The sequence below is a fragment of the Dipodomys merriami genome, unplaced genomic scaffold, assembly GCF_024711535.1.
Source record: "Dipodomys merriami isolate MVZ:Mamm:240054 unplaced genomic scaffold, mDipMer1.0.p SCAF_24, whole genome shotgun sequence".
In the NCBI taxonomy this organism is placed as follows: Eukaryota; Metazoa; Chordata; class Mammalia; order Rodentia; family Heteromyidae; genus Dipodomys; species Dipodomys merriami.
In genome coordinates this window covers 25,069,643-25,090,829 of record NW_027203826.1, presented here as the reverse complement: position 1 = coordinate 25,090,829, position 21,187 = coordinate 25,069,643, and the positions used below count along the sequence as shown (strand labels likewise).

The window sequence follows — 21,187 nt, the reverse complement described above, 5'->3', positions numbered from 1 at the left end:
AACAAGAGAGCTCTTTTTTTCTTTGATACGAAGTATAAAAGGTCATTGTGCGTATCAACACGAATGAGAACTCCAAAGAGTGTCAGCTTACTCAGCTCCCAGACTCAAGCTAAATACCGTAATCACGCCAGGCATTCCTTACCACTCAGTCCCTGTCTCCAGTCCGGAAGCCAGTCTGCCAGAACCAGAGGGCTGGAAAGGCAGCCCTGCTTTATCACATAACTGATCCCAAGAGGCCAAGTGAAAGAAAAAAATTACATGTACTCTCTATTAAGGGGGAAATATTGCTAATTTTACAAAGTTCTTTTTTCCCCAAGGTAATAAGGAACAGATATTTTGAAACAGTAATTTAAAAAACAATAGCATAAACTTTATTAACAGTACACATGAGCCTGCTCACTAAATTCAGCATATATAAACTTTTCCTTTTGTATTTATATAGACAATTTCTTAAGAATTATAAACTCAGGCTTTTTATTATAATTAGCTAATAAACATTTTCAAATTCAACTGAAAATGTCTCATTAAAAATGTTAAAGTTCTAATCACGATCAAAAAAAAAAAAAAAAAAAAGAACCTTGGGGAAGGGAGGGAGGGAGGGGATGGTAGGCGGAAAACAATGGAGGGGGTAACAATGTTCAAGAGAAAGTGGAAGTGTACTCATTACCTCACTCATGTAACTGTAACCCTCTGTATAGTATCTCTACAATAAAAAAAATTAAAAAAAAAATGTTAAAGTTCATGATTGTTATCAAAGAGGAAAAATTAGTTTCTCTGGGAGAAGTGATGTCTTAAGACTTTCATATAAAGAGCAGTAACTAAAAATCAGGCAGAAACTAGCCCATACTTTTAAAGAATATATCTTTAAAGTCACTCATAAACTAATGAATTTTCTAATTTCTTCTGAAAACATGCCACTGTACATGTAAAATGTATGTATGTCTTTATTGGATTCCTATAAATTTCATAAGAAATAGCGAATCTAGTGAATGAATAACTGTTGAAGATTAATGATGTAATGCTTGGAAGCATGAACTGAAACTACCCACCTTATTCTTTTTGCCAATTAGGAACCGGAGTTGAAGTCTGCTTCAAGATGAAAGAGCTGCAAAGTTTACATGCCTTCCAGAAAAATGAACCCTATCCCTACCCGTTTGGATTACGTTTCAGTTTTTAACTAACCTTCCATCCTATGGTATTTAAACAAACTTCACATCATCTAGGAAATTTGGGTTCTTCCATCTGAGCAATTTATCTTTTCATCCTAACATTTCATATTAATTTTTCTTCCCCAAACAAAAACCCTGAAGGTTTTGAAATTCATCCTAAGAATAACTATAAGCTGTCATTTATGGAATGCAGTTCAATCCCCCAAATCTCCATCATGCTAGAAATAGCATAAATATCTTGATGTGTATATACATAGCAAGGGTATGTTCAAAGGTTGCATACATCTGGCTTTCTAAACATTACGTATAATTTTAATTTCTCAGTTTCTTCTCAAGACTTAACTTGAATGCCAAATTTTCTTTTCATGATAATGAGCACAAAAACATAGTATTACTTTGCAGTTCCAAGCCTCTACACACACACACACACACACACACACACACACACACACACACACACACACACACACACACACACAAAATTACTACTTATCTGTAATACTGCACTAACATATACCATATACTATAGTTTCACAACAAAGTGCTATATAATTTTAGGTGCTATGACAAGCCCTGGGAAAATAAACTTGTATATGTAACAATGAATGATTATATAATATTACCTTTAAATTTATTTTTAGTTGCATGATTCATTACTAAATACTTATTACATTTTATGAAGCTTAACTTCTTCAGAATACCATAGTAAGACTTACTAATCTTAGTGCCTCAGAATTGGGAATTTTCCGGAGTTTACAGGTCACAATAAGCTGGTTTTATATTGGCTTTACTGACCATTTTCAAGGATAAAGTAGATAACCCAGGATGCTAACTAAACCATCAATCTACTCCTCCAACCTGTTTAGTGTCCAAGGAAGCTCTCTGCTGAGCTCAGACACTCAACCATCATTTCCATACAGCTTTGATCAATGCCTATTGCAAATATGGGTCCTGTTGTACCTACATCAAACATATTAGCAATACTTGCTTTTTAAAATCCAAGTTTAAGTCTATCTGCAAGAAATTATCTCTAGAAAGTTTCACTTGGCCCATGACTAGAGGAGAGGCATCATCTCTATAGATATAAACAAGAAAACAAGTTTCATGTTGTGTCAGGAACTGACAACCATGGGGGGGAGGGGGTAGAAACCTTTAGAGATGGACAATACGGAAACAAAAGAAAAGAGCCAGGAGAAATGAAGTGTTAGGGTAAAAACCTTGACCATACCCTACCTAAACAGCTTCAGACTATGTGTTCTGGAATATAGAACATTTTCTCATTGCTTCGGGAAATTTGTGCCAGGTTTTTGTATGTTTTATAACCAGAAACATCCTGATTCCCCTCCACACCTTTTTTTCTTAACAGAAGTAGTGCTCTCAACATGGACTCTAATGTGCACTAAGTACACTATTAGAATTTTCCATCAGTCACTTAAATCATCCTAAAGCTACTGCTTTTAGCAGCAGTAGTTAGTCTTCACTCTAAAGATTTTGGAAAAACAAAGTAAAACTGAAACAGGGAAACATTTGTGTTATTAGTTGTGCCACCAATCTTACCATTAAACTTCCAATAAAATCAAAGAAGAATAACAGTATTTCATTAGAATTTTCACTGACTAGAAGAATGGCATGGGTTTTTTACAATAAATATTGCTTCAAAGTTCTCATTTCTCTTATATTTTGTTACCTCTTTCGCACTGGGGCCCCGTGAATCCATAAACACAAGCACAGCGGTTTGGTCCAATGCAACGCCCACCATTCTGACATCCATTTTCACAGACAGCTGCACACAAAACCAGAAAGCAGCAGCTCATTAGACAGAAAGTTGGCAAGCAATGATGCTGCCAGTAGAAAATCTGACATTAAACAACATCTCTAAATAATTAAAGTTACAATTCACATTGGCATTCAAGTAAATGCATTCATTGTACATAAGCTCAACGCCTAAATCACATTGCTAAGTAATCAGGTGGCATATCTGGGCCTCATACTTGCTTTGCTTGCTTGCTCTCCTGGTACTCTACTACCTTAGCCAAGCTTCCAGCCTGGCTTTTGCTAGTTATTTTGGAAAGGAATTTTTTGACCAAGATCAGCTTTGAAGTTCAGTTCTCCAAATTGTAGCCTTCTGAGTAGCTAGGATTAACAAATGGGGGCCATCAGTGCCCAGTAGTTTTCTAAATTCGTAATTCCTTTTTTTTTTGTCGGTGGTGGGGCTTGAACTCTGGGCCTGGGCACTGTCCCTTAGCTCTTCAGCTCAAGGCGAGCACTCTACCACTTGGGCCACAGCACCACTTCTGGTTTTCTGGTGGTTTATTGGAGATAGGAGTTTAACGGACTTTCCTGCTGGGCTGGCTTTGAACTGCAATCCTCAGTAGATCCTGAGTAGCTAGGATTACAGGCATGAGCCACCAGCTCCTGACCAATTCCATTTTTTAACTACAGAATATCTGTATGGAAAAGGAGACTTACTTTCCTATTCCAACCATTACACTAAAGAGTAACAGCAAAATAAAGTGAAGCAAGAAACAGACAAGGAAACAGAAATAGTCACCAAAAGAAAGTGAGTTTCTTTCTCTTGAATGTGTTATGACTGGACATATTTTATAAAGTAACATTCTGGTAAATAAACGTAACACAAATAATAATTTCAAGTAAACTGAAAAGAAACTTGAATGTGCCTGAATTTTCACCAAGGACAGAAAGCTGGCCAACAGGGAGGCGGCAAATGCTTCCCCCTGGAATGGGAATGAAGGGCAGCCCTGGGCGGGACAGACTGGAGCTGCCACCACAGCGCAGTGGGACAAGGGGGAAGCCAACACTTTGACATCAGTCAGCCAGTGCAACAGAGCCTTGGCCAGGCACTGGAGCAGCTCTGTTTAAATAACACTTCTCGCCGGCGTTGGTGGCTCATGCCTATAATCCTAGCTACTCAAGAGGCTGAGATCTGAGGATCGCAGTTCAAAGCCAGCCCGGGCAGGAAACTCTGTGAGACTCTTATCTCCAATAAACAACTCAGAAAACCATAAATGGTGCCGTGGCTCAAGTGGTAGAGCAGTAGCCTTGAGCTGAAGAGCTGAGGAACAGCGCCCAGGCCAAGAGTACAAGCCCCACAACCAACCAAAAAAAAAAAAAAAAAGCAACGAGAAAGGAAAATTTTGATCTTTACATTTCCTTTTTTGTCTTTTTTCTTTTCACTTATTTTTTATACTTTTGCATACTTCTTATTTATTTAGTTATGGCTTGAACTCGGGGTCAGGGATCTGTCCCTTAGCTTTTTCTCTCAAGGCTGATGCTCTACTAGCTGAGCCACAGCCCCATTTCTGACTTTTTGCTGGTTAAATGGAGATACAGACTCTCAGACTTTCCTACACAGGCTTGTTTAAAGCAGTGATCCTCAGATCCTCAAATTTTGACCTATAAACTAACTAAGATTACAGATGTAAGCCACTGGTACCCAGCTCCAATATTCTTTTGTTAATCTCACACCTGTTCTATCAGTATATACTATCTTTGTAGACTCTACTTCCAAAGAACAAGCTAGATTACTCACTACATCTTCACTGACTGCTGCTGCAGTACTGCTCAGTGGCACCACTGAGCCCTTGTATTTGATGGGCCCTTGTATTTCTCTTTTCCTCCCATTCCATTCACAGCACAGCCACCAGACTGACTTTCCAAAAAAATGTATTCGGAGGTCCTATCACATGACTACTCAAAATGACGTCTTACCACAGGTAGAATATATCCAGGTTTCTTTGTTGTCTTGTAAAACCCCACACCTTTCTCATAAACTCCTTTCCTACCATTTTGATTTCCTTGTCCCTACCTTTTTCTAGCCACAGGGCTTTTCCTGTCTCCAAAGAACATGCGTCTATTCCCTAGCCAGTCTCTTTGAAATCTGCTTTTTCCTTTGTGTAGAACACTTTTCCCATACAACTAAAACCACAGATCTGTGTTCAGGTGTTGCCTCCTCAGAGACCTCTAATATAAAAAGGAAGAGGACTGCTTGTCTTAATCTGCACTGTCCCCTCCTGATCTGGCATAACGGTGCTCTTGCCCTACTTTCTCAATGAATAAATTTGCGTTAGGTGCTCTTCATGTCCTTATCTCCGTCAGCCATCTTCCAAACCTGGTTTATCTCATTTATTCCTGAATAGGAAAGGGCATACACTAGGCATTCAACATTGCTGATGAAATTAAAGAATGTCCACAGAAGAGTCTGCCTTTATTTCTGAGTAAGGAGCTAAGCAGCGTTGATCCTTTTATAATCCTTATTTTAGTAAATGTCATACTTTCAGGGCTTTTCTGGATTTACAGGTAGAAAACTGTCTCTTCTTTCACTTAACACTAACACCCTCTCTAAGACAACCCAGAAGGAAATGTCGCCAATCATTCCCTAAATTGCTGGGTACTAGTTACAATTCCTCCACCTTTTAATTTGCTGAATATATGAAATTTATAAGCTACATATTTTGCATTGCCCTGATTTAAAAATTAGACAAGGGTCCCCCCTCCCCTGAAGCAGAGATGTGTACTGATTTCCTGACTGACCCAGCGGCTTTCTCATGCCTTGCCTAGAATAGGTAGCATCAGTAAGGCTTGACACAGGTCCAGAGGTCATCAAAGCACTCACTGAAGGGGAAAGCACTTTCCATCCACTGGCTTCCTGTTGCTGTACGAGACGCAGATAAGGGGCATGCCTATCAGAGCATGTTCCTAGCAACCCCTTCAGGAATATACACACTTGTGTGCACAAGTGCCCCAGATTGGTATAACCGCTGAATGCCGGCCAAAAATAGCTGGCTCTAGGAGAGATTTGAGAACTACTCACAAAGATCAGTTTAGGCCAGGCTCTTCCCCTTGAGATTCTTCTGGGGCTAATTTTGCAATGCCATTATACCTAGCCACCAACAGCCCTTACACCTGTCACCCTAGCTACTCAGGAAGCTGAGGTAAGAGGATTGAAGTTCCAAGCCACACTGAGCATAAAAATCTATAAAACTATATTGCCAAAATAACCAGCAAAAAGTCAGGCTAGAGTAGAGGCATGGCTGTTAGTGAAGTGTTAAGAGAGCAGTTGTGAGTAAGCAAGCTGATGGAGAACATTAGCATTCAATTCAAACCCTAGAGTCAGGGAGGAAAAAAACGGGCGAGGAAGAGAGAGAAAGAGAGAGACAGAGACAGAGAGACAGAGACAGAGAGAGCCAGAGAGACAAAGAGACAGAGATAGAGACAGGAAGCATTTTCCAGCAAATCTTACAGTTTTTCAGGAAAGTATACATGCTTTGTCACAACAGATAAAACCAGGAACTTTTTGCAATATGTGTCAAACTTGTTTAAAAAAACACTAATAGTATTCAGCCACATCAATGTTCTAAAATACACAAAGCCTTCAGGAGGATGTAACAATGCTCGATAGGAAATGTCCTCATTACCTTACTCATGTAACTGTAACCCCTCTGTACAGTATTTTTACAATAAAAACATATATATAATAAATAGCTTAGTTATAAATGATGGCTTACTATGTAAGATCATTTCTTCAAATGAAGACCTTAAATTATGAATAAATGTAAAATACCCACTAAGTCAAATTATTCACGACAAAGTCAATCTGAAGTTCCTTACGTTGTCCACAGTAAGTTCCAATGTATCCCTTCTGACACTGGCAGTGGTCCTCAGCGCACGTTCCACCATTTAGGCATCTCACGCTGCACTGCTGGACTAGAAAGAATCGCACCGAAAATATATAAACATAATTATAGTATTGTAAGATTACAGAACACACAGTGCATGTGCAACCAAATGACAAGTATGTTCTAGGGAAATAAATCTGATCCAAAACGCACACGGGCAGGCACACCTGTAATAACATATTATTCAGTATACACTTAAAATATACTATACTCTTGGTCATAAAAGAAATCACTAGAAGGTGATGAGTAGCATAGCTGCTAGCATGGAGGAGGTCCTTGTATCCATTCAGAATGCATGAAGAATTTGGGGTCAGTCCGTATGGAGCCTGCATTCCAGCATGGAGACAGACAAAACCCAAGTTAAAAATACTGCAAAGTAATTACAGATTGTGATAAACTGTCTGAGGCAAACTGGTACGGAAGAGAATAGCCTAGAGTAGAATAGGAAGTCAGACACAAGACCCAAACAAGACCACTCTGCTGAGGCATCCACATGTCACCCTTCCAAACTGAAGGGTGAGAATCAGCCAAGCATGGGAAGAAGAGGGAGGAACTTCACAAGGAAGAGAACCAAAAACATCGTGAGATCTTAAGATGGTAAAGGGTCTCGGTCTCCTCTGAAGAATTGAAGACGTATGTGGATAAGACAAAGGAGATCACTGGATGTCAGGCAGAGACCAGCCAGACATGGGGCCTACTCAGTCACACAGGGTTTTCACTATATCCCAAATACAAATGGGAGTATGCAGAAGGAATTCCGTAAGAGTAAAGTGATGAGTTATATTTCTAAAATATTACTCTAGCTGCTCTGCAGACAATGGATGTGAAGAGGGACAGGAGAGGGTAGTCTAGGGTAGAGATGAGGAAAAGGTACCAGCAGAAATGGCAAGAAAAAGATGAAGTGGAGATTTTCCTGGTAAGACCCACAGGTCATGTGAGAGAAGCTGTGAGGAGAAAGGGAAGAGGCTGTTGCCTAAGCCCTTGGAAGATGACATTTTCCTGAGGTAGGAGGAACTGCAGGAGAAGTAGATTGAGGTTAGCAGGGAATCAAGAGGTTCCTTGTAGACAGGCCACTAAGTTCCAAGTACTCACTACACATTTGGGTCGAGATGGACAACAGAAAATCAAACATGTGAATGAAGCTCAGTGAAGGAATGGAGAAAATTATTGTAAGGACACTGGTGGTAGCTGGTACCTTTTTAATGGAGCTCACCAAGGGAAGCTAGAGCTCATGGAGATACCAAACCTTACATTGAAAGCTGATGCAGAAACAGGAAAAGTAATAATCCCAAAATGGAGCACTGAAAAGCACAGGCAATAGAGAAGTCAAAGACCCTTCGAAGAAAAAGAGGTAACAAGTATTCCAAGAGATGATAATAAATGGTGCTAAAAGAACCTTTAGCAAAATCAAGCAGGCTGAGGATCAGAAGGGTGAAACAAGTTTCTGATTGGAAAAAAAAAAACCTGAGTATTATCAAGGGCCCAATGAATGTACAGATCCCCTTCTGAAGTATAACACTATAAGGTAAGAATAGCTCAGTAAGCGACAATTGCCCTGGTAGGGCAATTAAGAAAGTTGAGTTTTAAATTTTCTCCAATATTGCATGTTTGGTCAAGGACAGGTATGAGCAAGGGTAGCTATTATGCTATCAGACAAGAGAAATCCAGTAGTGGGGGACATGAACTGATTAGGGTGGTCAAGAAAGTCTAGAGACATTTGAGTGATAGGCTTCAAAATGCTGGATGCAGTGGCTCATGCCAACGCTAATAGTTATTTGGAAGGCAAAGATCAAAGACCTGGCTCAAGACTAGGCAAAAACTGTGTGAGAACCTATCTCAGCCAGTCAAGCTGAGTGTGATGGTGTAAGCCCACTATCCTAGCTATAACAGGAAATGTAAATAGAAAGACTATGGTCCAAGCTCACTTAATGGAGAGACCTTATCTCAAAAATAGCCAAAGCAAAAACACCATGGGTGTGTCTAAGGTAGTAGAGCACCTGCCTAAAAAGCACAAGACCCTAAGTTCAAACTCAAATACCACAAAAAAAGAAGAAAGAAAAAAGCTTGGAAAATGCAGAAGATAGTATCAAAGAAAGAGTTTTCATCAGAAATTTCATCAGAACTGACATTTATCACATGAGTTTTGAGTCTTATTTCTAAGTCATATAGCCCCTGTATTATCTTTGTTTAAATCTGTAGAAAGAACTACTAAAATATAACAACTTCACATTCATTTAAGATAAACATAAAACATTTCATTATATTTTTAATCAAATATATTTTTATTGTAAAGATACTGTACAGAGGGGTTACAGTTATTTGAGCATTTAATTATTGACCAATTAAATAAACAATATTTGTTCCTATCTTGTTCTACTATTACTCTAAACATTTGCCTAAAAGATTAATAAGCTTGGGAAAGTTGCAAATGACCCATGCCTCTAATTTTAACTTACTCAGAAGGCTGCAATTCCAGAGGATCCCACAGTTCAAGGTTAGCTCTGATAGAAATAGCTCACTAAAGTCCATCTCCAAACAACCAGCAAAAAAGCAAGGCTTAAGCTGTGGTCTCAAGTGGTAGAGCACCAGCCCAGCAAACAATCTGAGTTCAAACCTCAAGTTAATCTTGGACCTTAAAGACCCAGCCATTTCTAAGTGGGTTACAGAAAACAGTCTTAGTCTACTTTTACAATTACCTTCTGAATAGAGTTGCTGGGAGTTAATACAGTTAATACAGAGTTAATAAACTTAGTAAGTATCTAGCCAGAACTCAATGCTATGTGTTTCCTTCCCAATCCTCTTCTCTTTCCCCTACAATTTACCCATGAAATAAGAATATGGACTGTTACAGTTAGGCAAAGGCAATAAACAAAGCCTAGTATTTGGGTCTACACATTTAGGCATCATCCTACGTAAATTCTCGTCTATGCCACTTTGAGTGATAACTTATATATGTCTTGTTTTCCTACTGTGTAAAATGGGGGTCACAATAAAATTTTATAATATTGATGTGAAGATTGAACAAAGTGATATAGTTCAACACCCAGAACTACACAACACATAGCAAAAACCCAGTATGTTCTGAATAGTTACTATTCAAGAAAGAAAGCTTCACTGACTCTTGGCTTTTCTACTACATAAATACATAGCTCCTGGACCAGAATCAAAGCATTTTCCCATTGAAAACTATTACAGATTGGAGGTAACAACCAAGCAACTGAAGGTCCTTACTTCAAATGTTTAGACTTAGTTTATAAGGAAAACAACCACCAACTTATATTTTCTATGTAGAGGACAATCATCTAGCATTTTCTGAAAAGCTTTAGAAAGACATAAGAAACAAGGGTACATGTAAGACACATACTTGATTTTGCTCCACAGGTGGGTGAGATTTGGCCACTGGAACAAGTACACATGTTAGGGCGGGAACAAAATCCATCTCCACAACTATTTCTACAGATTGCTGTCAAAAGCACAAGAAAGTAGATGAGTAACAACAGAACAGACTACAATTTACAAAGTAAGAATGCTATGTTTTACAAACACAAGGCTGAAAGACTAAGATGAAATATACAACACCAAATGACCATTTTAAAAAGAAGCAACTTTAGATTCATAATGAAATGACCCATTCAAGACATTAGGCTACCCTGCATAAGTACCTGTATGATAATGTACAAACTGATGAAGACATTTCCATGATTCTAACTCTCTAACACGCTTGTCAATCCAAACTGCTGTCTTCATTTAAGTCTAAGAGTTCCAAGGGTTTACAGAATTCACCAAGAGGTAGCTGTCCTGAGGCTACGGAGCCTCCAGCTTTATTAAGGAGATCGAGAGATTCTGCTTACACTTAAAAAACACATCTCACTATGCAAAATACTTCACAGGAAACAGAATGTGAGATTGGCTGAGCCTGACTTCAGGCCCTAATGAGTTGGTAAAACCTCAGGGGTTCCAGGCACATTCCTGTCCAGCTGGTATCTGACCTGCCCCATCATTAATCTCTGTTACCGTTAAGAATTCCCTCTCTCTTTCCTCTACCCTTGGGTCTCCCAAAGTTTCCCCATAACCAAGCCCAGTCCTGCTGCTCAGGAAGGCTACTGAGTCATTCTAGTCAGGGGATAAGCGAAGCCTCCTGCAGCTGTGACCTCAAAGGAGCACAAGGGTCATGACAGCTGAGAATATTGGGCTCACTGACACAGCACATACTACAGATACTCAAAACCTGTAGTGGAGTGACTACAAATGGGCAGTTACTCCAAAATTTAGAGTCAACTCATTGAGGAGCTGGAAGATTTATCACTACATTCCCCAACTGAATTTTCTGTTTCATGTGTGTGCTTCAGTGCTCCGTGCCGGAATACAGGAAAACATGAAGAGCAGAGTCAGGGAATGCCTAGCAAGGAACAGCCAATATTTACTCCAAATGCATATGTACTTTGTTAGAGAGTGGTTCTCAGTTTTCAAAGACATCTGGAACCCCCAATAAGGTAAGGGACTCATCCTATAGAAGTAAACTAACAACAGTTGCTTGTCTTCTCTAAATGGTCTGTTAACATTCATATAATATGGCCAGCATCTTTTATTAATATTCCTCATATATTAGCATGAACTGGCCAAGTGGCTAATTAGTAGCTAATGCCTCTAATTACAAGATATAGAGAGATGGAGATAGGGATAATCAACACTGAAGTCTAGCCCAGGCAAAAAGTAAGACTCCACCTCAATCAATATTCCAAGCACGGTGATAAGTACCTGTGATTCCAGGTACTAGGATATGGGCTGAGGCTGACCTTGGGCCAACACGTTTTTATCCAAAAAGTAAAAAGTCCCAGGGGCATAGCTCAAGTTGTAGAACACCTCCCTTGCAAGCGTGAGGCTCTGAATTCAAACCCTAGTACACTAGGCAAGCCAGGCATGATGGCAAACCTGTAGTCTTAGCTAAACAGGAAGTTCAAGTATTACCATCTGAGGCCAACCTTAAGAACATGCAAGATTTTACACAGAAAAATAACTAAAGCAAAAAAGGGCTGAGCTCATGACTCCAGTGACAGGACTCAAGGCTCCAAATCTGAACTTCAATATCACCGAAAAAGAGAAAACAACATGAAGTCTCATGGTTTGAAAATGAAAGATATTCTGGTAACAATACAATTCCCACCTCAGAGTTGACTAATACTTCTGATGACCATTAACTTTCTGATGACAAGTACTTGTTGAAAGACTTCCATTTCACAGACCACTTTTTTCCAATAGGTGGTTTCCATAGGTTTAAGGGATATCCATACTGGTCTTAAAACTCAATGAAAGTTTGAGAGGTTGGAGACTGGGTATCTTCAGAAAGTTAGTGCCCCATCCTGACTACATATATATACAGTGATTAGGCCCTTTCTCCCTACACCCATCTCAGATGATAACATGCCTCACCGAAATGTTTGCCATCTTTTAATCATTATAACTATGAGACCCAGATTTATTGGAAAGAGAGGGAAAGAGGATCTAGGAACTAAAATTTCAGTGATGCTAGACCAGGTAAAGAGTATGTGGTATGCATAGGTACAAAGTAGTGCACAGAGGTGGAAGTTTGCCACTGACACTGTGAACACAGGAAAAACTCACAGCTTCTCTGGGCTCTGTTCTCTCTTTGGAAACATAAAACAAAAAGAGTATACTGAGTATAAAGAGTATTTTGGAATCACTTTAAGTTTCAAATGCCATGAATCTAGAACAATCCAATCTCACTTTTACTGCATTTATCACAAAGCTGTTTGTAGCATAATTTTTCAGTAAATATATATATCTAAACAAACGTTTCTACTGCTGCTTATTCAGAAAATATTTTAAAAAGTAAACAGTGAGGTCAATTTTAACCTTTTAGAAACAAACATTTTGGAAGTGTTTCAGCAATCTTTTCAAGCCCCAACTAACAATGACAACAAAACACAGAGTCAAATCAAAGTGAATTAATTTCTAGTAGGTTAAGAAATACATTTTGCTTCTGATATATGGTTCACTGGGAAACTTGGTCAAAGTCAAACATTAAAATTTTAGAATCTGACCATTCTAATATATTTCTAAATAAAATGCTGAAGTACTAATGCATAAAAAAATTACTCTCTGGTATTCATATTCTATTTATATTTTACTTATTTTTGGTAAATTGTCATGATATAAATTAAAAAATCATTATCAAGAAAGCTAAGAATTTTTAATTTATAAGGTTTTAATTTCATTACTTTCCTCGTATGTTATCAAAATCCTTGACTTACCAAATTTATTGCAGTTTGTTAACAGTTAAAAATTAGGTAACATTTGTGCCTTAGAAGTCAAAAAGCATTACAAATTCTCTTTTCTGTGCACTAATTTTATACTCTCAGGTATTTAAATAACTTCTTTAATGTGCTAATGATATTGTGTTGGTATCTTTTGACATAAATGTGTTTCTCGGAGACACAAAGATAATGGCTAATTTCCAGGCTCATACTTTTTACAGATCTCTGACTCAAGAAAATCCCAACATAGCTCATAAGAACCCAAATATTTCAAGTAGTAGAAGTGACAACTGCAATAATCTCTTCTACTTTGAGATTTTCAAAACCAAACTATAAAGGTAGAAGCAAAATATTGCTCAAAAACACTTAAAGCTGACAATCAATGATCCATGCATAGATTTCTACTGCAAATATTCTGGAAGGTTCTGCTCTCTGGAATTCCCATTCCACACTGATCCAATAAAATCTGACTTTACAGATTTTCAACACGTACCATAAACCAATCCCTTCTCCTCGGCTGTTCTCCAACTCAATAATGGCAGTCACATTCATTACTTTTAGTGAGTCAGACTTTCCGCAGTGCCTAAGTCACTCCTGGCTAGCATGGCAGGTGTGCGGTGAGTGACGTTAGCTGTCTCAGGATTCTAGGAAACCATTTAAGTGTAAGGCAGCCAAGGTAATGCCCTACTGGCCTCAAAGAGTAAATGCACCTTCCCGAAATGTCTCATGTTAGAGAGAAAAGAAAGCAATTACCTTTCTTTCTTTTTAATTAAAGCAAAGACTTATAAATGGAGAGCTTATTTAAACGATCCATGCATCACTTTAAAGAACATGGTTATTTTCAATTTTGCCTCATAACTAAATACTGGTGAGAGGGGAGGGTTGAAAAATTAAAAAGAACCTAGTCTTTATAATACTGGAGATTTCTTTCCTTTAAAAAAAATTGCCCAGAAATAGCATTAAAGGTTTATCTCAAACCCACAAAACCAATAAATATAGAGTTGGAAATGCCACTACATCCAGATTATGCCTTGGCTTTAGTGTGGCTTGCTTTTTTTTTTTTTTTCTGTTCACAGTTGTATAATTATCTTGTGCCTGGAGAATACCAAGGTCAACCTGAAGTCAAGACTGGCTCTAAATGAATGTGTGTATGATACCTGACTGTCCTCCAGACCAGACAAATGCAAGTGTGCCACCTGAATGCATCAGACAAGGCCCCTTGCACTTCAATATGGCGAACTTGCAGGCAGAGCAATGAGACACTACAGAATCCTGGATCAGGAGAGGCTAGGGGCTGAATGAGCTCTCTAATTAGAACTTGGGAGACTTTCATCTATATGTGAGAAACTGAGTAACAGAAATGTTTATAAGGTCAGATATAGAGACTATTTCAAGATCTAAGGTTCACACTTGGAATCCATACAACTTTGGGATCTATAAAATCTAAACTTAAATGTTCTCTCCCAAACTCCCCCTAAAAAAAAAAAAGAAAGAAAGAAATGTCAAGCCTCTTGGATGAAAAGTTTTGTTAATTTGGATCAATTCAAAGTCTACGAGAGTGTTTCACATCTTTGTTATGTGGCTGTTCAGATGAAACCGGAGATCATACGCTGGTTTTGTACAAAGGCCTTTGAAAGCTCAACCTTCACAAGGTGACCTCAGAGAGACCAAATCCATATATACTGTAATACTATGGTTTATCTGAACTTTTGAAAGAAAAAAGTGGTTGGGAATTATCTAGAAAATCACCTCTAACATAATCCCCTTTCAGTTTGCATTAATTGACATAAACGATTAAATTCCCAAGTGTCTTTAAGGCCCTTCTCATTACTGCCCTCCAGTGAAGTCTTGCTGTGAACTGATGCAAGTCACCTCCTCCTTCCCAGCATTGAGTCCTAGCTGTGTGAGGACCACCAACCACTGAGAGGCGGCCAATGGGTTGTAAATGCAATTGTCTCCAAAGGAGTAAATGCAAGGTGGGCTCTGATACAGGCACCTCCAGACACTCACGGACAATGCACTGGTTTCCTCCGGGGAGCGTCTTCCATCCAGGGCAGCAGTAAGAGTGGAACCTGGAGCCGCACACGTTGGGCCTGCGAGGGACAAACAGCGACACACAGGGGGTGGCTTCAACCGCACAGCAATGTCTCCGGCGGGCAAGCAAAGCCCTTGGCAAACAGATGGCAGGCCAACCACTCAAAGCTACACTTCAAAACCTTGGGGTTTGGGAAGCAGATGTGGAGGTGGATGGGACCAGCCGCTGGAACTGGGGGAGGGTTGGAAACCATAGTCCCTGACCATCCATCCCGTTTCTGAGGGGAGTGGAGACGTGGTAATGGACTATATATCTTCTCCTCGGGGTGCCGAGAACAAAGGGAAGGAACGTGGGGCTTCGGAAACCCTCGTCGGGTCCGCTGGCGCTGGATCCACCCTCACTCCGTTCCCCAAGTGTCAGGTCGGCAGGCGGAGCGCGCGGCCCGAGGACGGGGACCGCGCTGCACACCGCTGCACACCGCTGCACGCCCTGCACACGTCCTCAAACAAAAGGCCGAGCGGCGCCCCGGTGGAGGGGGGCGGGCGGACCCAGGCCCGCTTTCGGCCTGACACGCGTGATCCTTCCCCGCACCAGGGCCTCGCGCGCAGAGCGCGCGGGACCCCCAGCCCCCGTTCCCCGGAATCAACCCTCCCCATGCCCCCCCCCCGGGAAGGGACGGGGACGGGGTGGGACGGGGACCGCGGGGGGGGGGGAGGCTCGGGACCGGGATTCCCCGCACGCCGGCCGCGCGCCCAGCCTACCCGCGCAGCACGTCCTGCTGTCCTCTCCTGCGGACGCGGCCGGCGGCCACGGCGCCCTCCTCGCGGAGCCCCGGGGCCCCGAACGCGCCCTCGGAGCTGGCGGCCGCCGGGCGGGCCGGCTGCAGGCGGAGCGGCTGCGGTGGCGAGGGCTGCGGCGGCGGGCCGGCGGCACCCGGGGCCCAGAGCGCCACGCAGCCCAGCCACACGAGGTAGGGCCGGAGGCACGGCCGCCGCCGGCTCCCCATCGCCGGGCCGAGCGCGCGGACGCGGCCCGCGGAGGGGCGACCGGGGACCCGCGGCGCGGCCGGGGAAACAAGAAGAAAGTCAGGGAGCGCAGCGCCGTCCGTCCGCTCCGGCGGCTCCCAGAGCCCGGGACGCGGCGGCGGGGCGCGGGCTCCTAGCGCGGCGGGCGCCGAGACGCGGCGGCCAGGCAGCCAGCGGCCCCGCGCGGTCCACGTTGCGTCCCGGCCGCGGCCCGAGCGCCTGCAGGGCCGCCGACGGGCGGGGCGGGAATTACAAAAGTAACCCGAGCGCCGGGCGTCACGTTACACCGCGCGGACCTCCGCACAGGAAAAGGAAAAGGCCCGCGCGCGCCCGGAGCCGCGGACGGGGCGGGCAGCCCACAAAAGTCACCCTCACGACCCGGGAGACGCCCGCGGGGCCGGGCGCGGGGAGGCGGCTGCGGGGCGGGCGGGGGCGCGGGGCCGGGCGGCGGCGGCGAGGGCAGCGCGCGGCGAGGGCGGCGCGGGCGGCGCGGCGCGGGGTTTTGAGCCCGGCGGGGCGCGGGCGCGGGGCGGGCCGCGGCTGTCAGCGGGGGCCGGGCGCGGCCGTCCACACGTGGAGCGCAGCCGGGACGACGGGGCCGGCGCGCGGAGGGGCGGGGCCGGAGTCGGGGCGACGCGGGGACCGCGGGAGGGCGGGGGGCGGAGAGGCGGCAGGAAGGGGGGCGGAGCGCAGGGGGGGGACGGGGCCGAGGGGGGCGAGCCCGCGAGGAAAGCCCGGGCCGGACGAGGGACCTGGGAAGAGGGGCTGGCGAGCCGGGGTGCGAGAGGAAATGAGCGGGGGATGGGGAGGGAGGGGAGCCGGGGGCCGAGCCGGGGGGCCGAGGCGCGGGCAGGCTGGGGGCGCGGGCCGGGGAGCCGAGGCCGGCGGGGGCCGGGCCGGGGGTGGGCGGGGCGGGCAGGCTGGGGACGCGGGCCCGGCCGCGGGGGTCGAGGCGCGGGGCGGCGGGGGCCGGGCCGGGGGCGAGCGCGGCGCGGCTCGGCTTCGGGTCCTCCCCGTCCCCCCGGTTGGCCGCGGCTCGGTGTGGACGGTCTGCACGGAGCCCGCGGACGCCGGGGGTCGGCGGCCTCTCCCCTTCCCCTGCGCGCTCGCGGCTCCCGCGGGCCCGGGTCGGGTCTCGCAGCGCTCCCGGGCTCCGCAGCCGACCTTCCCCGCGGGAGAGCGCCCGCTGGGTTGCGGGAGAGCCGGTCCTTCTCCGGGGACCCGGACCCGAGGCGGGGAGCCCGAGCCCGGCCCGGAGCCGGGGGCCGCGCCTTCCCAGCGCCCCGCAGCCTGCGCGACCCGCGCTGGGGCTGAGCGTCTCCGGAGCGCCGCCGCCGGCCACCGGGAGCCCGGGTCCTGGATGGGAGCCTCGGCGGGACTCCGGCCAAGCCTCCCTCCGGGGCAGGATTCGAGCCCCTGCGCCTCGGTGGCTCCGGGGATAGGGTCGCGGGGCCGGGCAATGGGAAAGTCCTGGCGGGTGATTAAACTCGGGCAACCTGAGGGCGTCTCTGCGCCTGCCTTCCCCAGGGCTCTTCTCCTGGGGTCTCTGCGAAGCCCTGGTCGTGGGTCACTCGGGGGCATATCATAATTGAAAAGGGTGAAACACCTCTGCAAACCAGGACAAAGAAAAGAAATCCATCCGAACTTAGAAATGGTATACAGCAGTGGATAGATGACATAATCCCAAAGAACCATCTGTGCATGTGTGTAAGTATGCACATATATATACATATATATATATGTATTTCTATCCTAGATTATCCAGATGTGCTATTTGACGGCCAGAGTTCCCAGAGAATTGGCACCGATCCCCTTCTTTATTTCCCCAAAGCAGGCAACGCTGGCAGACCCAAACTCTTCGAGGGTAGCACCCTTCTTACACTATTTTCACGGAACAGAAGGAAACCTAGGAGTCACGTCACTGCCAATGTGTCACCATTAGAGCAACTGAAGTATTTCTCATGGACTTTGCTTCAAGGAAATGAAATCATTTCTAACTATAAGATCTCAAGTAACTTATCTCCTGGGTTCAAGCATTTTAATCATACCTTTAAAACATACCATGTGTGATATTTCACTTAATACTTAAATCACTCTATGATTCATTCCCGCCCAGCTTTTAAACTCAAGTGCCCTAAAACTTCATATCCCTTTACTCCGTGATACCATCGTTAAGAATCTGTATTAAAAGACGTGGGGAAAATGGAATGATGGACTTATTACACTGTTGATTGTAGTGCTATTTGTAGCAGTGAAAGATTGGAGGCACAAATGTCCAATTAATGATGTATTTGTTGAATATGGACTAGTCCAATCTGGAATACTACGCAATCATAAAAATAAATGAGGTGGTATCTACATTCCTAAGGAATGGTCTCTAGCATACTGATTTTTTAAAAAAAGGCTGAGGGAAGAAACAGGTCACCAAGAGCTTACTTAAAACAGTGAAAAAATTCTGCAAACGGTAACACTACTGAATAATTCAATACATAGGATTTTGCATATTGCATGCTACCTTGTGTGTATTATGCACTGTTTCAAAAAATAATAATGGAAGCCAAGTCTCATAAAAATGGTTTAATCACAGATGAAAAAGTGAAAATATGGGGAAAGATGGATGAGGACCTCTAGACCTTTATAAGTATGTCTACTTTTATAGTTCTAGCTTTGAGACCATTGTGTATTTTATGTAGTTAAAAACAAATAAAATTTTAAGGAACAATGCAGATGATAGAAATCAAAGTAAAATAAGTGGATGTCACGTTGATAGGATAACCACAGAGGAAATAATTTAATTGTTCAAAATGAAATGTAAGACAGTATTTGGACCTTACATCTTTAGGAAGCTATAACTTAAGAGTGAAAGAAACATGCATATACCCATAAAATCTGGTGATTATGTGTCTTAGAGAATGTGAAAATAAGATAGGTAACAGCATGATCAGAAGGATTTCAATATAAAAGTGACTAAAACAAGTGAAACCCCCTTTTAATCTTAAATTTTTGTATTTTTTAGAAAAGTATCTTTCTCCTGGTTCTATCTACCCATTGTTTAGACCTAGAAGTACCAACTTCTCACAGACAATTATCACCCTTTGTGAGGAGAACAGGAATCCTAAATGCTATTTCCTGGTAACAGGTACTAGGACTATAGGCTAATGATTGATTCCAGCTTTAAAGCAGGAAATGTTTAAGGTGAGACATTTCATTATACCTGAAAGCAAGAAAATTACTATGGCCAACCAACAGATGTTTAGACCTGTAATCCTAGCTACTCAGGAAGCTGAGATCTGAGAATCACATTTCAAAGCCAGCCCTGGAAGAAAAGTCCAGCTTTGAGTGAAAAAACTAAGAATATGAAGACCTGAGTTGAAGCCCCAATATTAACATAAATAAAAGAATGAAGGAGAGAGAGAGGGAAGAAGAAAGGAAGGAGAGAGAGGAAGGACAGAAAAAAGAAAGAAGGTTGGTTGGTTATCAGATTTAATTAGGCTTATATCAAAAGGAAATTAGAGCTAATTTGAAATAGAAAAGGTGAAACTTGAGCTTCAGAAAGAAAATTATGGCAAGGGATTAAAACACATGAAGCATGAAAATCTTCAAGTTCCAGATGACATTCCAAACACTTTTGGATCTTATTGAGTTATAGCTCATTGTAAATAAAATAAACAATTATACTGCCTTAACTAGACAGACACAGAGAAAGTATTTCTTCTGAAAAAGAACCCATTGTAAATGCATGAACAATAGAATTAGGGATTCACTTTGGAAACACTTCTGAAATAGAGTTGCACACGGTTACCAAGGACTGCCAAACCCATAAGGTCAAGGTTCACAATTGGTACCTTTTTTCTATTAATTAACATGTGGTGGTATCTCAGTAGTTTTTTCTTTCGGTCCAAAGACAACCACATATCCCTCAGATCAAAGCCCAGTACTTCCAAAAATTATAAGTATTTTAAAAAGTAAATTAATGACAAGATAATTGCTAAAACGGTTCAGGAGATTTGATCAGTGATGGATTAAACCCAATAGGAAGAAAGCCAGTAAGGACACAGTTGAACTGAATGCTACCACAGATCAACTGCAGCTACTTTGCTTGTGTAGACTCCTTCTAGGGGTGACATCATTCAAGAAGAAATGTACTCTTTATCTGACATGTAACTGTAATCCCACTGTATATCACCTTTTAATAACAATAAAAATAGAAATAAAAAATTTATAAAAATGTATAGACTGCTTCTTCTAAGAGTGACAGAAGCACATTCTTCTCAAGCTCAGGTAGACTAGCCACCGAAGTAGTCATCTTTGGCCATAAAACAAACCTTACTGAAATCAAAGATAAAAGAAACCAAAGTATATTATCAGACTAACACCAAACTAGAAATCATTAACAGAAAGATAAATGGAAAATACCAAAGTGTTTGGAGGTGAAACATTACACTTCTAAATGCCAAGTATTGCTAGGCTCCTGTGACTTGCACCTGTGATCCTAGCTACTCAGGAGGCTGAGATTGGAGGATTCCGTTGAAGCCAGTCTAAACAGAACAGTCTTTGAGACTCTTATCTCCAAGAAACTACTCAAAAAAGGCTGGAATTGGAGCTGTGGTTCAAGTGGTAGACTGCTAGCCTTGAACAAAAAGGCTCAGAGACAGAGCTCAGGCCCTAAGTTCAAGCCCCAGGAACAGCACACACACACACATACACACCCTCAATAATGCATATGTTAAAAACAGAAGCCTCAAGTGATGAACATACTGAATTAAATTAAAAGAAAACTCTACAAAGTGTTTGAGTGCTGTAAAGGCAGTAGAGAGGAATCCATAGCATTGAGTATACATAATAGGAAAAGAAGCAATGTCTAACATTGAACTTGCTCTGATGTTAAGAAAATATATAAAGGTAAATTTAAAGTAAATAGAAGGCGGGCAACAGTGGCTCATGCCTATAATCCTATCTATCCATGAGGCTGAGATCTGAGGATCAT

General features: G+C 43.0%; 2 protein-coding genes across 2 annotated transcripts in view; one reads left to right on the top strand and one right to left on the bottom strand.

Moving 5' to 3' along the window:
* Fbn2 (fibrillin 2) overlaps positions 1–15,428 on the bottom strand; it is a 199,608-nt gene extending 184,180 nt beyond the window's left edge. The window contains exons 1-5 of the mRNA XM_070034133.1: positions 15,334–15,428; positions 15,151–15,233; positions 10,230–10,328; positions 6,798–6,893; positions 2,857–2,952 (exon numbers count right to left, since the gene is read on the bottom strand). Of these exons, the coding sequence (XP_069890234.1) occupies positions 2,857–2,952; positions 6,798–6,893; positions 10,230–10,328; positions 15,151–15,233; positions 15,334–15,428 (469 nt within the window). The remainder of the gene's footprint in view (positions 1–2,856; positions 2,953–6,797; positions 6,894–10,229; positions 10,329–15,150; positions 15,234–15,333) is intronic.
* A 47-nt stretch (positions 15,429–15,475) lies between these two features.
* LOC138835666 (collagen alpha-1(I) chain-like) lies at positions 15,476–17,788 on the top strand. Its single transcript, XM_070034132.1, has one exon. The coding sequence runs from the start codon at positions 15,476–15,478 to the stop codon at positions 17,786–17,788; it is 2,313 nt and encodes a 770-aa protein (XP_069890233.1).
* The last annotated feature ends 3,399 nt before the right edge of the window (positions 17,789–21,187 follow it).

What these genes read in the sequence shown, in the direction of transcription:
- LOC138835666 (XM_070034132.1), top strand. Translation starts at nt 15,476, where the DNA reads ATGGACTATATATCTTCTCCTCGGGGTGCCGAGAACAAAGGGAAGGAA.